The 11,635-nt window shown below is 42.6% G+C and overlaps 2 protein-coding genes across 2 annotated transcripts in view; one reads left to right on the top strand and one right to left on the bottom strand.

The window, feature by feature from the left end:
- Nucleotides 1-1,239: 1,239 nt before the first annotated feature.
- On the bottom strand, nucleotides 1,240-4,032 carry dio1 (iodothyronine deiodinase 1). The gene is made up of 4 exons (XM_026305609.1): nucleotides 3,567-4,032; nucleotides 3,337-3,480; nucleotides 3,056-3,255; nucleotides 1,240-2,714 (listed from the first exon to the last, which is right to left on the bottom strand). Exons 1-4 carry the CDS (start codon nucleotides 3,901-3,903, stop codon nucleotides 2,649-2,651), a joined length of 747 nt encoding a protein of 248 aa, XP_026161394.1. The 5' UTR covers nucleotides 3,904-4,032; the 3' UTR covers nucleotides 1,240-2,648.
- Nucleotides 4,033-7,815: 3,783 nt separating this feature from the next.
- The window catches only part of LOC113129381 (zinc finger protein GLIS1-like), a 64,088-nt gene continuing 60,268 nt past the window's right edge, over nucleotides 7,816-11,635 (top strand). The window contains exons 1-2 of the mRNA XM_026305339.2: nucleotides 7,816-7,948; nucleotides 8,114-8,452. Coding sequence (XP_026161124.1) covers nucleotides 8,167-8,452 — 286 coding nt within the window. The 5' untranslated portion in view covers nucleotides 7,816-7,948; nucleotides 8,114-8,166. The remainder of the gene's footprint in view (nucleotides 7,949-8,113; nucleotides 8,453-11,635) is intronic.

The following is an 11,635-nucleotide window of genomic DNA, read 5'->3' as shown; positions in this document are numbered from 1 at the left end:
TTGTTTTATTCTGAGTGTTTTGCTGATTCTTATCGCAGTTTTAAGGATAACAGGTTTGTTATTGCAGATCTACACATTACAAATCACTCCAGTGCATGAACAAATGCCACACTGACTGTTGTCTAATAATGTATAGAAAGATCTATCTTCACAGATATCAACTCACATCAAATTCACATTTCTTTGAGACCACACACACACACCCAGCCTGAAGCTTTGACGGGTTTGGGTGAACACGGTGTGATATAAAAAAAATGACTGGTACTCAACTTGGGTATTACATTCTCCAATCTTATTGGGATTCTAACACTGTTCTTGTTGGTCGTATTGTCCCAATAATATGTCACCTCCAAATCCTGTAAGAATCCTTTGAACTTCTTATATCTGGATAACTAAAGTTTCTTTTTTTCAGTTAACATATTTGCTGTGTTGAACTCCTGACTACGGTGAGTGAAACCTTTCAGAGCTCATTTTTCACAGGTATTTGTGTGTAACTTGTAATTTTCATAGTGTTCATTTCCCTTTTCTTTGTTTGCTCATGACTTTGTTCTTTATCTTCACAGATAATTAATCATTTCATTTCAATAGGCCACAGCCAATGTGTTAAAAAATGAGAAGTCATAAATTTGCACCTCAAGACAGCTGGTTTTGAGCCAGAGGAATCTCTCCAAACACTATAAGTCAAAATGAAAAACAGCTCCATGTTTTATGGTTTTCATGTCTGTTGCTCTCCTTTTGGACTGGAAAAAAAAGACTTCACATTGCCCTCTGGTGGGCTACAGTGGACTGTCCTGCTTTGCAGAGACCTCTGGCTGAAAACCCCCTCCCCAGCCCCAAATGAACATGCTATATACCAAAGCTTTGGCTTTACTTTAAGATTCAGATGTGAATCCTAACAAAAGTGCATGTTTAGGAGGATCTGCCATTGCTCTTGTTCCTGTCTAACAATAGGAAATGAGGCTGAGCTGCTGCTGGCTGGTCTCCACAGGATGTGGCCTGACTGGGCAGGAGCCAAGTCTTCTCTCCAGCTTCAGAGCCACACAGTTAATGTTATGAATGCACTAGCAACACAAAACTGCTTTGTTCACTACCATATCCTGGCGGTAGACATGTAAGCATGAGTTATAATCCTGTAGCTTTTAAATCCTCTTTGGTTTCTATTACACGATCCAAAATGCTGTTCCATACATTTAGTCTCTTTTCACTTGAACCGTTTCACACAAGTCTGAAAGTTGTGTCCTATATTAGCACCAATGCGGCTCCTTTATTGCTGGGATTCATAAAATTACAGTAGAACATATTAAAATATACCCAAATACATCACATTATTCATTTAGTGTTACTGTGCATAAAATGATAACATGAAGTGAAAGTGATTATACTATCAAACTGTTGGAAGGAAATTCAAATCTTCACAGCTTTTGTGTCTCCAATATTTTCTGTTATAAAATGGCTAAAAGCCATTTTGTGCTAATTTCCCACTTCACCAAAAAAAAAAAAAAAACACACTGAAAAGGAACAGGAATCTCAAGTGATTACAGTGTTACATAAAATATTTGAAACAACAGAGGGGCAGTTTTGCATTGACAGACATTTTCTCTGAACATCTTATGTAATCTTAATCAATTCATGAGCAAAGGTAAGACAGTTAAGTATTAACTGACATCAGGGCCTGAATGCCACACTCCACAAATCACATGTATGACTGTGTGCACAGTGGATTTGATGAACTTGCCCAACACCACACAGGGCAGTATACAGTATTTAACATTTGTCACACCCAGGCAAGACAGCCAGATCCTCGAGTGGGATAAGACTGAACATTAAAGCCCTGCAGCACATTTCTTAAGAGGAACACGATGTAAAAATGCAGACCTGGGTAGCGCCGGAGGCAATCTCATTCAGTTTAAATGGGTCAGGGTGAGAGAGGGTGAGTCACAGTTTATCAGAAGTTACAATACAAGTACAGATCTGTGACAAACAATGGCTTAACCCAAATTCAGTTTGAGAATTTTCTGTGACAGCAATAAACTGGCTGGTTCTTGAACTGAACACTAACTTAGTAACTAGAGGTGAGACAAAACACATGAACTGCATCTGACTTTATGTGGCATTAAACTGACACAGGGGTCTTAACTGGTCACCTTTCCCTGTACTATAACACAGACATGTCTTAATGAAAATCAAACTTATGCTTGACGGACAAGTTAGCTTCCAAAATACATACTACAGATTAAATGTGCCAAATAATAAATGCTTCTATATAATTCAGAGAAGGCCTACTTTTAATCACCTCATCAAATTACAGTCACCAGAGGTTTGCACTGTAATCATCATTAAATGAAGCAGACTCTTGTAGTGTTTACCTTGAAGCATTCATAGACAAAGGTAAAGTGAAAAACACACATCTCAAACACAAACCCTGAGCAGACTTGTCTCTCTGTGTCTCACTTCATCTGGCTACAGAGGCCAACGGTTTGATCTGTAGCTGTCACTAAGAAACACAGAGAGAGGAGTTCATCTCAGAGGTCATGCAATGGTTTGCTGTAAGAGACAGGACTACATGAAGCAATGATGCTGTGCTGAACACAGATGTCCCTCCATATTCGACCAGCCCAATGGCAAAGCATGCCTTGACTTGAATCCTCTTACTTCAGCTTCTCTAGGAATGAACGCACCTCCAGTGGGTTGTAGCCCCAAGGCCCTGTCCCCCCCTAGAGGAACACAGTGACAAACAGTTTGCATTTAGATGCCACTTTAATTGGACTCACAGAGAACAACAGAGACACGTCTTTGCCATGTAATAGCACGCAACTCTACATTTCTGGCATAACTACCATGAGCCTGTCTCTGTGCCAAGACAGCCAGCTCTGCGTCCGTTTTATTGACCGCTCCTCCTCACACAACAGCATAATGGATGATAATCACGCGATTGCGTGAGAGGCGCAAAGAAAGTGGAATTCATGTATTTTCCCCTTTCACTTGTCCACAAACTCCCGCATGACGACCACATGAAACAAAAGTGCATGAATGTGTCTGGGTGCAAAGATCAAACCTTGTAGACAACTTTCCCAGCCTGCAGCACATAGAGCCTCTCGGGCAGAGCGCCGTACTTTATGGCCGTGACATCGTCCATCTCATCCACGACCACCGGACACAGGGGCTCCTTCTGAACCAGGATCCGTGCTGCGGACAGCCTGTCCTCCAGGCTCCGGTGCTGGTTGATGTTGTAGTTGTTGGTAAAAGCCCAACCATCTGAGACAGAGTGAGATAATGTGGTTTATTAAAGCCAAACTCAGACACAACAACAGATCGGGCCTGGACACTCGCACTCACCTGTTGAATGCGCCTCGGCGATGTAGACCACAAGAAAGTCCGCCACATCGCGGAAGTCCTTGACGAGTTGCTTGAACTCCTCAAGTTTGTACATAAACGGGGGTCAGGTGCAACTCCCAAAACTCAGCACCAGCGGCCTGTTGTCTGCAGAGAAAAAACGCAGCTCACATTTTACGATCAGGGAGACAACTGGTCTAAAGGGACCAGAAGCGTGAATGTCCATGACGCACCTTTCAAGTACTTGCAAATACTTGTTTTCCGTCCGTCCATGGTGAACACAGAGGAGTCCGGAGCGTCTCCATCCAGAAAAGCCTCTTGTCCGAGAGAGAGCCACATGTGCCGTGATGCGGCTTTGATGAACTGGAAAGATTTAAATGTCGGCCCCCAGTCTTCGTATCTAAACTTGGGATTCTGGGTCATGGTTATCTTTTCACCCATTCTGAGGATGTGCTTCTTTGTGAGGCTTGGCATGATAAAATGCATGATCCTGACTGTGAGGTTGAATCCTATCATATAGCAAAACATACAAGCTGTCGAGAAATAGACCATCAGTTTTTGGAAAAACATGTTTGCTCCTTGGTGTTGTCTCGTTTGCACAGCGTCTTTTACAGAACTGCCATTTGATTGTTAAACATGTCGGTTTACTGCCCCCTCCCCCCCGTTTGATAACAGCTGCGTTCAGGGCCCACTTACAAGCTCGTACTTTCCACTTCTCAGGTAACTTGCACCGTAAAGTGACTCTGCGTTAAGTTGTATTTAAAATGCCTCCGCGGTTCTTTCCTAATAAAAACAGCACAACAATCTTCTCCTTGTGATCCGTAAGTTGGCGATGATGTTTCCATCTAACCAGACAGATCAGCTGCTGGAAGTCACGTTACGTCACCTGCTACTTTATGAGGAACACCTGTTCAATCGCGAATCAGCCAAACACGTGGCAGCAGCTCAGTGTAGACCTGGTGAAGAAGACTTGAAGTTCAACCCGAGCAGCAGCAGAACTGGGAAGAAAGTGGATTTAAGTGACTTTGAACGTGGCATAGTTGTTGGTGTCTTAGTACACACAACCATCTGTAGGGTTTACAGATAACGGTCCGAAAAAGAAACGTGACGTGAGCGAGAGTTGCGTGGACGAAAACGCCTTGTTGATGCCAGAGGAGAGTGGGCAGACTGGTATTCAAAGGCAACATATCTCAAACAACCACTGGTTCCAACCAAGCTCTGCAGAATACCGCCTCTGAACGCACAACACCTCACACCTTGCAGAAGATGTGCGCCAGCAGCAGGAGACCACAACAGGTCCTGTCAGCTAAGACCAGAAACTGATGCTACAATTCGCACAGACTCGCCTGAATTGGAAAAACGCTGCCTGTTCTGATGAGTCTCGGTCTCAGCTGCGACAATAAGATGGTAGAGAAACGTGGATCCATCCTGCCTTGTATCAACGGTCCAGGCTGCTGCTGTAGTGGTGTAAAGGTGTGGGGGGTGTTTTCTTGGTACACCTTGGGCCCTCTAGTACCAAACACCACGGCCTGCCTCAGTGTTGTTACTGACCATGTCCGTCCCTTTATGACCACAGTGTCTCCATCTTCTGAGGACCTCTCCCAGCAGGGTATGCTCCATGTCTCAGATCAGCTCAAACTGGTTTCTTGAACATGACAGGGAGTTCATTGTACTCCAGTGGCCTCCAGTCACCAGATCTCAGTCCAGTAAAGCTCCTTTGGGATGTGGTGGAACGTGAGATTGGCATCATGGATGTGCAGCCGACAAATCTGCAGCAGTGCGTGATGCTGTCATGTTAATATGGACCAGAATCTCTGAGGAATGTTTCCAACACCTCATTGAATCGATGCCACGAAGAATTAAGGCAGTTCTGAAGGCAAAAGGGGGTCCAAGCCGGTACTAGCAAGGTGAGTGTGGGTCAAATAGAATTATTAAATGTCATTTATTTTGAAAGTACTGGCCAACTCGCTCGAGACTTGGGCCTGGATAAGCCTAAAAAAGACAGGACTGGTTATGACTAGAAACTGCTATAAACGAGGAGACACTTCCCTTCACACACAATCTACTAAGTGTTGGACGTGTTTTTTTTTCCTGGGGCAGCTCAGTGGGTAAAAGCCCAAATGTTATTTTTTTCCTCTTATTCCGCAGCAGGTTGTTGTAAAATATAGTCCTGCGCATGTGCAGTAAACACTGAAGCTGTGACAGCAGTTTGGAGCAGGGGTCTTCAACCCTGGTCCTCAAGCACTTCTGTCCTGCAGGTTTTCCAGGTATCCCTGTCCTTTCAGCTTCTGACTGGCTGGACACACCTGATTCAGGTGATCAGGGGGATAGTTGGAAAACAGCAACAGGATTTTAGTCAAACGCTTCAATGTCGCCTCATAATCCCGCACTACTCTGCACCTGTAATCATGGCAACTGCGCACAACAAAGATGTGGCGACAGTTGTAGCCTCAAAGTCCTTATGTATTAAATATTCTAATATTTAAATGTCAGGTTCCCACGCATCAGGTATCTCCTTCCCACACTTTATCTCGTGGCCACGCCTTATTATCGCGTGGTCTAGCATCTCATCCTTAGTCTGTTACTGACTTCCCTGCGCTCGAACCGGCCACGTAGGTGCCTCGTTTGGTCCGCACTGTATCTGTTATTTGTTATTTAGGGTTTATTGCAGAGAGTCACATAAGACTTTGCCGAGTGGGTGTCGATGATATTATACTGGTGGAACTGATCATTGATGCTGTGGTAAAGGGGGAGAGGTGACGTAGTGCTGGTGCAGGTCTGGGTCTCTGTCCGCGGTGCTGAAAGTTTCCTGCAGCCTTTAACTGTTGGTTGGATCCATGACTGAGCCGAAGATGTTTATGGACTGAAAGAGTCAATCCAAGAACACGCCAAGTGAAGTCAGTCTGCAGCAGCGGGCCTGATGTTGCTCACACTGAAATGATCGTTTCTGGCAGATCGGGGCTTTTGAATTTGTGGGTTTTAACGTAGTTTCACTTCAAGACTAGTTTTATTGTTCATTTTGTCTTTAAATTTAAGCTTTGAGGAAAACACAATTGAGTTTACACAACCAGATGCAGGAGTTGCAGTTGATGCCCAATATGAGTCCTGAGATCAGCAGTTGGCCTAATCAAAACTAGAACTTGAAACGCAGGTAAGACAGAAAGTTACAATGTGAGAACATGTGTTGGGGAAACAACTGATATTTATCATCACACAATGAAGTGTCTCCGCCCACCTCGCGCTTCGGGGCAAACATTGGTTACTGGTCACTCATGCTTGTCTATATGGTCCATGTTTCCAACAGCACGCAAACGCAGCATCAGTTCCAGTTATTCTTGTCCGGCATTTCCGGCTTTCTGCAGCCGACTCCTCTCTCTGATATACCGAGAGGAAAAACATGCACAGACCGTCACACCTTTTCCACATCATTTCTAAACCCCCATTCGTCACTTTGTTCCACCCACGTACAGGCATAATAATTACCAAGTGTGTTGTCACTGTGACCGACTTAGGATTTCCCCTTCCCCTTAAAAGCCGCTAGATGGCGCTGCAGAACAGCATCTCTCGTCACTGGCGAGACATGCTGTTCTGCAGCTGTTCATCGTCGGAACAGCCGATTTGTCTCTTTATTCAACAAGCGTTTCGCTCAAGATGCTGAATATTGTGGAGCCAGGAAGATTATTCTGTAACGTGTCTGTGTTTCCCAAAGAAGTAGGTACAGTTTTAAATTCAGTCTTGACATTTCTGTGCAACCACTTAAAGTTTAATGAACCAATATTCCAATCAAATAATAGTTCAATGTAATTCAAGGAATAAAATTGAAATTATCTGCAGCCCAAATAAAACAGCGAGAATAAATTCCTCTCCTGGAAATCCTCCTGCTGTTACTGACTCTTGGTTCCTGTCCAGTTTTCATTCTGGGCTTAGAGGGACGTAGAAATTTAAATCTAAATGAATCATTTCTTTAAACTCTGCACATTGAACCTCTTCTTACTTTTCCATTGAACACAACATGTTTTAAACTGTAACCAAGTGGTGAAATCTGACAAATCGACACTTTCATCATCACTAGGCCAAAGGCCGCGTTACCTTTTATAAAATCGTCTATTTATCATTTCATTTATATGTGAATCCAAATATTACAGTCGGCTGTTCCGCAAAATGATGCGGCACAAAACGCTGAATTTGCTCGTTGTATGAAACTATCGGGGTCAAAGAGTCTGTCGATCACATTATTGCGTGTTTTGAAACAAAGCAGATAAATATATATTTATATATATAGATTTTAAAAGCATGATAGAATACAGGATGATATGTGGCTGCGAGATCTCACAAACTTTAAATGGAAACTCGGATAATAGTAGATTTACTAATCCAGACCTTTACCCTCCCACAGAAACACGGACACAGTCTTCATTGGTGCTCGTGAGTCCTGCACAGCAGTGAAGAGAGAGAGAGGGAGAGAGGGAGAGAGGGGCGCATGGGATGCTGATGACTGATCCTCATTGAGAGGATGCTATCGACCAGGCTTGCAAATGCTCCGATCTCCAGTTTGGTAAACATGCTGATGTGCGCAGTTAGACGCCTTCTGCTCTTTATAGGCCAATTAGACAAGGTAGGTGTCACTGCATCCCCGAGACTTAATCGCTTTGTCCAATGTGTTGAGTCTTCCTGTTCAAATGAAATGCACATTTGCACGGACCAAAGCTGAACAACAAAAGCGCTTGTGTGCTGGTTATAGAGTTTGCGGTGATTTTTAGATTTCTTGTCATATGTGCAGGAAATGTGAGCAGCGGCTGCACGCGGCAACACTGCGGGAGAGCCGAGTCTTCAATGCAGGACTCCTCAGCGCTGTTCGGGATGGTCAGCCACTGTCAGACCCCAACTTTCACGGACTTCCCCGGATTGACGTTCTCCGTGTACGGCAGCAAGACGGACATCTGTGCACGACGGGTCGGAACCGGGAACGGTGGTTTTGGATCTCAGATTTGCCGGAGCACACATGACACCCCGACTCATATGAACTGCGCCAGCCCGAAGCGTCTCAACGCGCCCGAGGAAAAAGCGCATCTGTCAGCCAAAACCCCGCGCTCATACTTCTCTTTCCCACCAGGACAAGGTAGGTCCAAGTGTGAGCATAGCCCACAAATCTTTACTTGATGCCACTGAAGTGACTGGAGGTGACAAAGCTGACCAGCAGAGTTGATTTTCAGACTGACGTGGTGGATAAACCAGAAAAAAAAGTAGTGTAACAAACCACCAGGACAGTTTCAGTCAAACAGCAGAAATTAACAGTTTCTAGGTTAAAATGAATAAAAGTCGTCATCTCCAATAACGCAGTGTGCATATGGCTTCTCTGGAGCATCCTTTGATGCGGCTGCTCTGTGTATTTGCATTGTGAGCCCTGTTTGCAGTGTGGGTTTGTTAATTAAACCCAGAGCTCGCTAGATTCCTTGGCCAATTTCTAAAGAACAGCAGAAAGTTGCAGACAAAGCCCATCTGAAGTGTTGTACAGTGTGTGGAATAACTGGCAACCAACTGCGCGTTTCCTCTGGATGTTAACAAGGTATGGCAGCGTTTACTTCATGGGAACATGTGTCTGATGTTGACTTCAAGCTTCTGACATCTCAAACTATTAGTTTAACCAATATTTTTTTATTTATGTTATTTAAAAAAATCCCCCAAAATACAAACCTGCTTCAGTTTATTTTAAAGTCTCCTTTAACGCCATTTTTAAAAAACTAAAATATACTTTGACGTGGGCTCATCAGGGGAATTGAAAATTGAAAAACAATTACATAGATGAAATGAGCAGACATGAGTGGAAACTGGGCTTTGAGTTTCTGTGCTCCATCCTGTTTAGACAGTGTTGTTGTGAGAGGGCGGGGGTAATTACAGCCCCGTCTTAAATTATGATTAGACGGAACAGACTTTTATATTAGCAATCATCCTTGCAGCAAGAAGAGGATCAACGGATTTGATTATTGTTTCTTCTTGCTAAACACAAACCATATGTCTGCTGAATGTGTCTCAGCATTTATGAGTTCTCTTGCAGCACAGTGCCCTCAGCACTCCATCCCCTGCATCCCCAACCGGAATGAATCGTCTCATTGTCTTTGCAACGCTTTTGAACTCGCTTCCCGTAAATTGTGGGAATGCAAGATGTGTTATGTGTTTGTGGATTAGCTTGTGCAGATTAACGCTGAAGCAGACACATATATATCTGTTTGTTTCGGGGTCTGTGGGGCACTTGAGTGATATTTTAATTATTTCAATATCTTGTGGGTTTGTGAAGTAAAATGCTTTTCAGCCTTTTATGCAGAGCAGAAACATAACCATGCAACTAGTTATTCAGATTCAAAACATGTTTTAAAGATTTGGCATGATTTCATTTTTACATTATATTTTACACTTATACTCCAGTTGTAAAATGTTCAATTCACTTTAACGCTCTGTCCTGCATGAATCTGTGCCTCCAGTAATTTGATGTCTAACAGTGTCTCTTGGTGAGCAGGGAGTAGGAAAGCGATCTCAGTACTCATCAGTCTTTTGTATCATGCCTCATTTCAGGCTGATCATATTACATACTCCCATTTGGGGACAGAGCTGGAGTTTAAACTGCATTCTCAACCATTACTTTAGATTTATCCTGAAAGGAATTCATGAACAAACACAGACCGTAATATTTATCCTGATGGAGCTGAGACACATGGAGGAGGAACTTACCTCAAACGGGAGATTTCTGACCTCTAATATATACCCCGTGATTGCAAAATGTGAATGATTACTCAGTGATAAAAGTGTTTACAGTAAAGTTTGCTAGTTATGTTTCATGTAATACTCACTTCGGGATTTTTATTGGAGCTGAGCTGTAGTATCAGGTATTTGCTGTAAGTACTGCTTTGCTGGGTTGGTAATTCCTTCAAAAATTGAAATCTATGTTGCAAGTTAATTTTTGTGCATATGTGTTTAAAGAGAGTAAGTGGCAACGGTGATGTACTAATGAATCGGTGAGTTACAGAGTGCGTTAGTGCCATTATGTGCTGAGGCTCTTTGTCTTTTTGTAAAGGTTGTTATACACTTGGATTCTGTTTTCATGAGTCAGGTATCGTAAAGGAAAAAATAAGTTGGAAAGCATTTATAGTAATGTCAGAGTTGTTCTTATGTAACCACCTCATTGCTGTGCCACTGTGTGTTTAGCTTGAATTCAAGAAACTGGTTTTATTTTTGCTTCAAGTCAAATGAAGCACAAATCACAGTGATGCAGGTCACACCTGATGTGGTGGGTTGGAAACCGTGTGTATTGCTCTGTGTGACTGATCTGGCTGATCGTCCAAACGCTGCATCATTCGATACCTTACTAACGTTTCTCCTGGACGCTGCTGCCAGGTCTGTGAGCTTATTTGAGGGAAATGTTTGAGTTGGTGCTGGAGTCTCGTCTCACACTCTCTCTCCCAGATAAATTTAGAGAGCTGTCTGTTGATCCAGCCTGTAATGAGATAAGTAATAGACTTTGGGATTTGACCATTGTTCTTTTTTTTTTTTTTTTTTTTTTTGTTGTTTGTTTTGTTTGGTTTATTTCACATCTTGTGGCCTTTTTTTTTTTCTCCATCCCCACATAAGGTCCTTTTATGTGCTGCATATACACCAACCCATCAAAATCAGATTCCAATAAATACAGACACATATGCTCAACACCTACACTGTCTACACATGGCTCACACTGACACACTCAAACATGCACACACACATTTTTCTGTGGTGAAGTGGCATTGCATCATTGTTGAATTTTTTTTTTTTTTCTTTTCCAGCAGCATTTGCAGACACAGACTATGGGGTCATACTCTGACTGTTAGGAGGAATAACTGATCACTAAAGCCAGTTTAGGCTTAGCACTGTGTCAAATCTATAATCAGAGCTTCCCATCACATTATAAATGTTTTGCTTGTGAGGGCACAAAGAAACACATTAAGCTCTTTTCTTATAGATTTAATCATTACTTTGAAAACACAGTAATCTTGTCTCTTTATAAATTCTGATATAGAAGATAATTGATAAATTTCAATATAATGCCTCATCAAAGTCAACAACACATTGCCGTGGATGTTTAACATGTGAGTGGGCTTCGGTGCCTTTTTTTAAATAAGTAAATTTGTTTCACTTGAAATAATTCTAGGACAATATTTGCTTCATCTTTTTTAGTGGGGATTGAATTTCTTAAATTAACTTGGACGTGGGGCTGATGTTGACTTTAGGTTTGAAATTGATATATGAAGATTATCTATTGTCTTATATCGAGGGG

This window comes from Mastacembelus armatus, chromosome 4 (genome assembly GCF_900324485.2).
Source record: "Mastacembelus armatus chromosome 4, fMasArm1.2, whole genome shotgun sequence".
NCBI lineage: Eukaryota > Metazoa > Chordata > Actinopteri > Synbranchiformes > Mastacembelidae > Mastacembelus > Mastacembelus armatus.
Note: the sequence above shows the minus strand (reverse complement) of the source record. Positions and strands in the feature narration are given on the sequence as shown.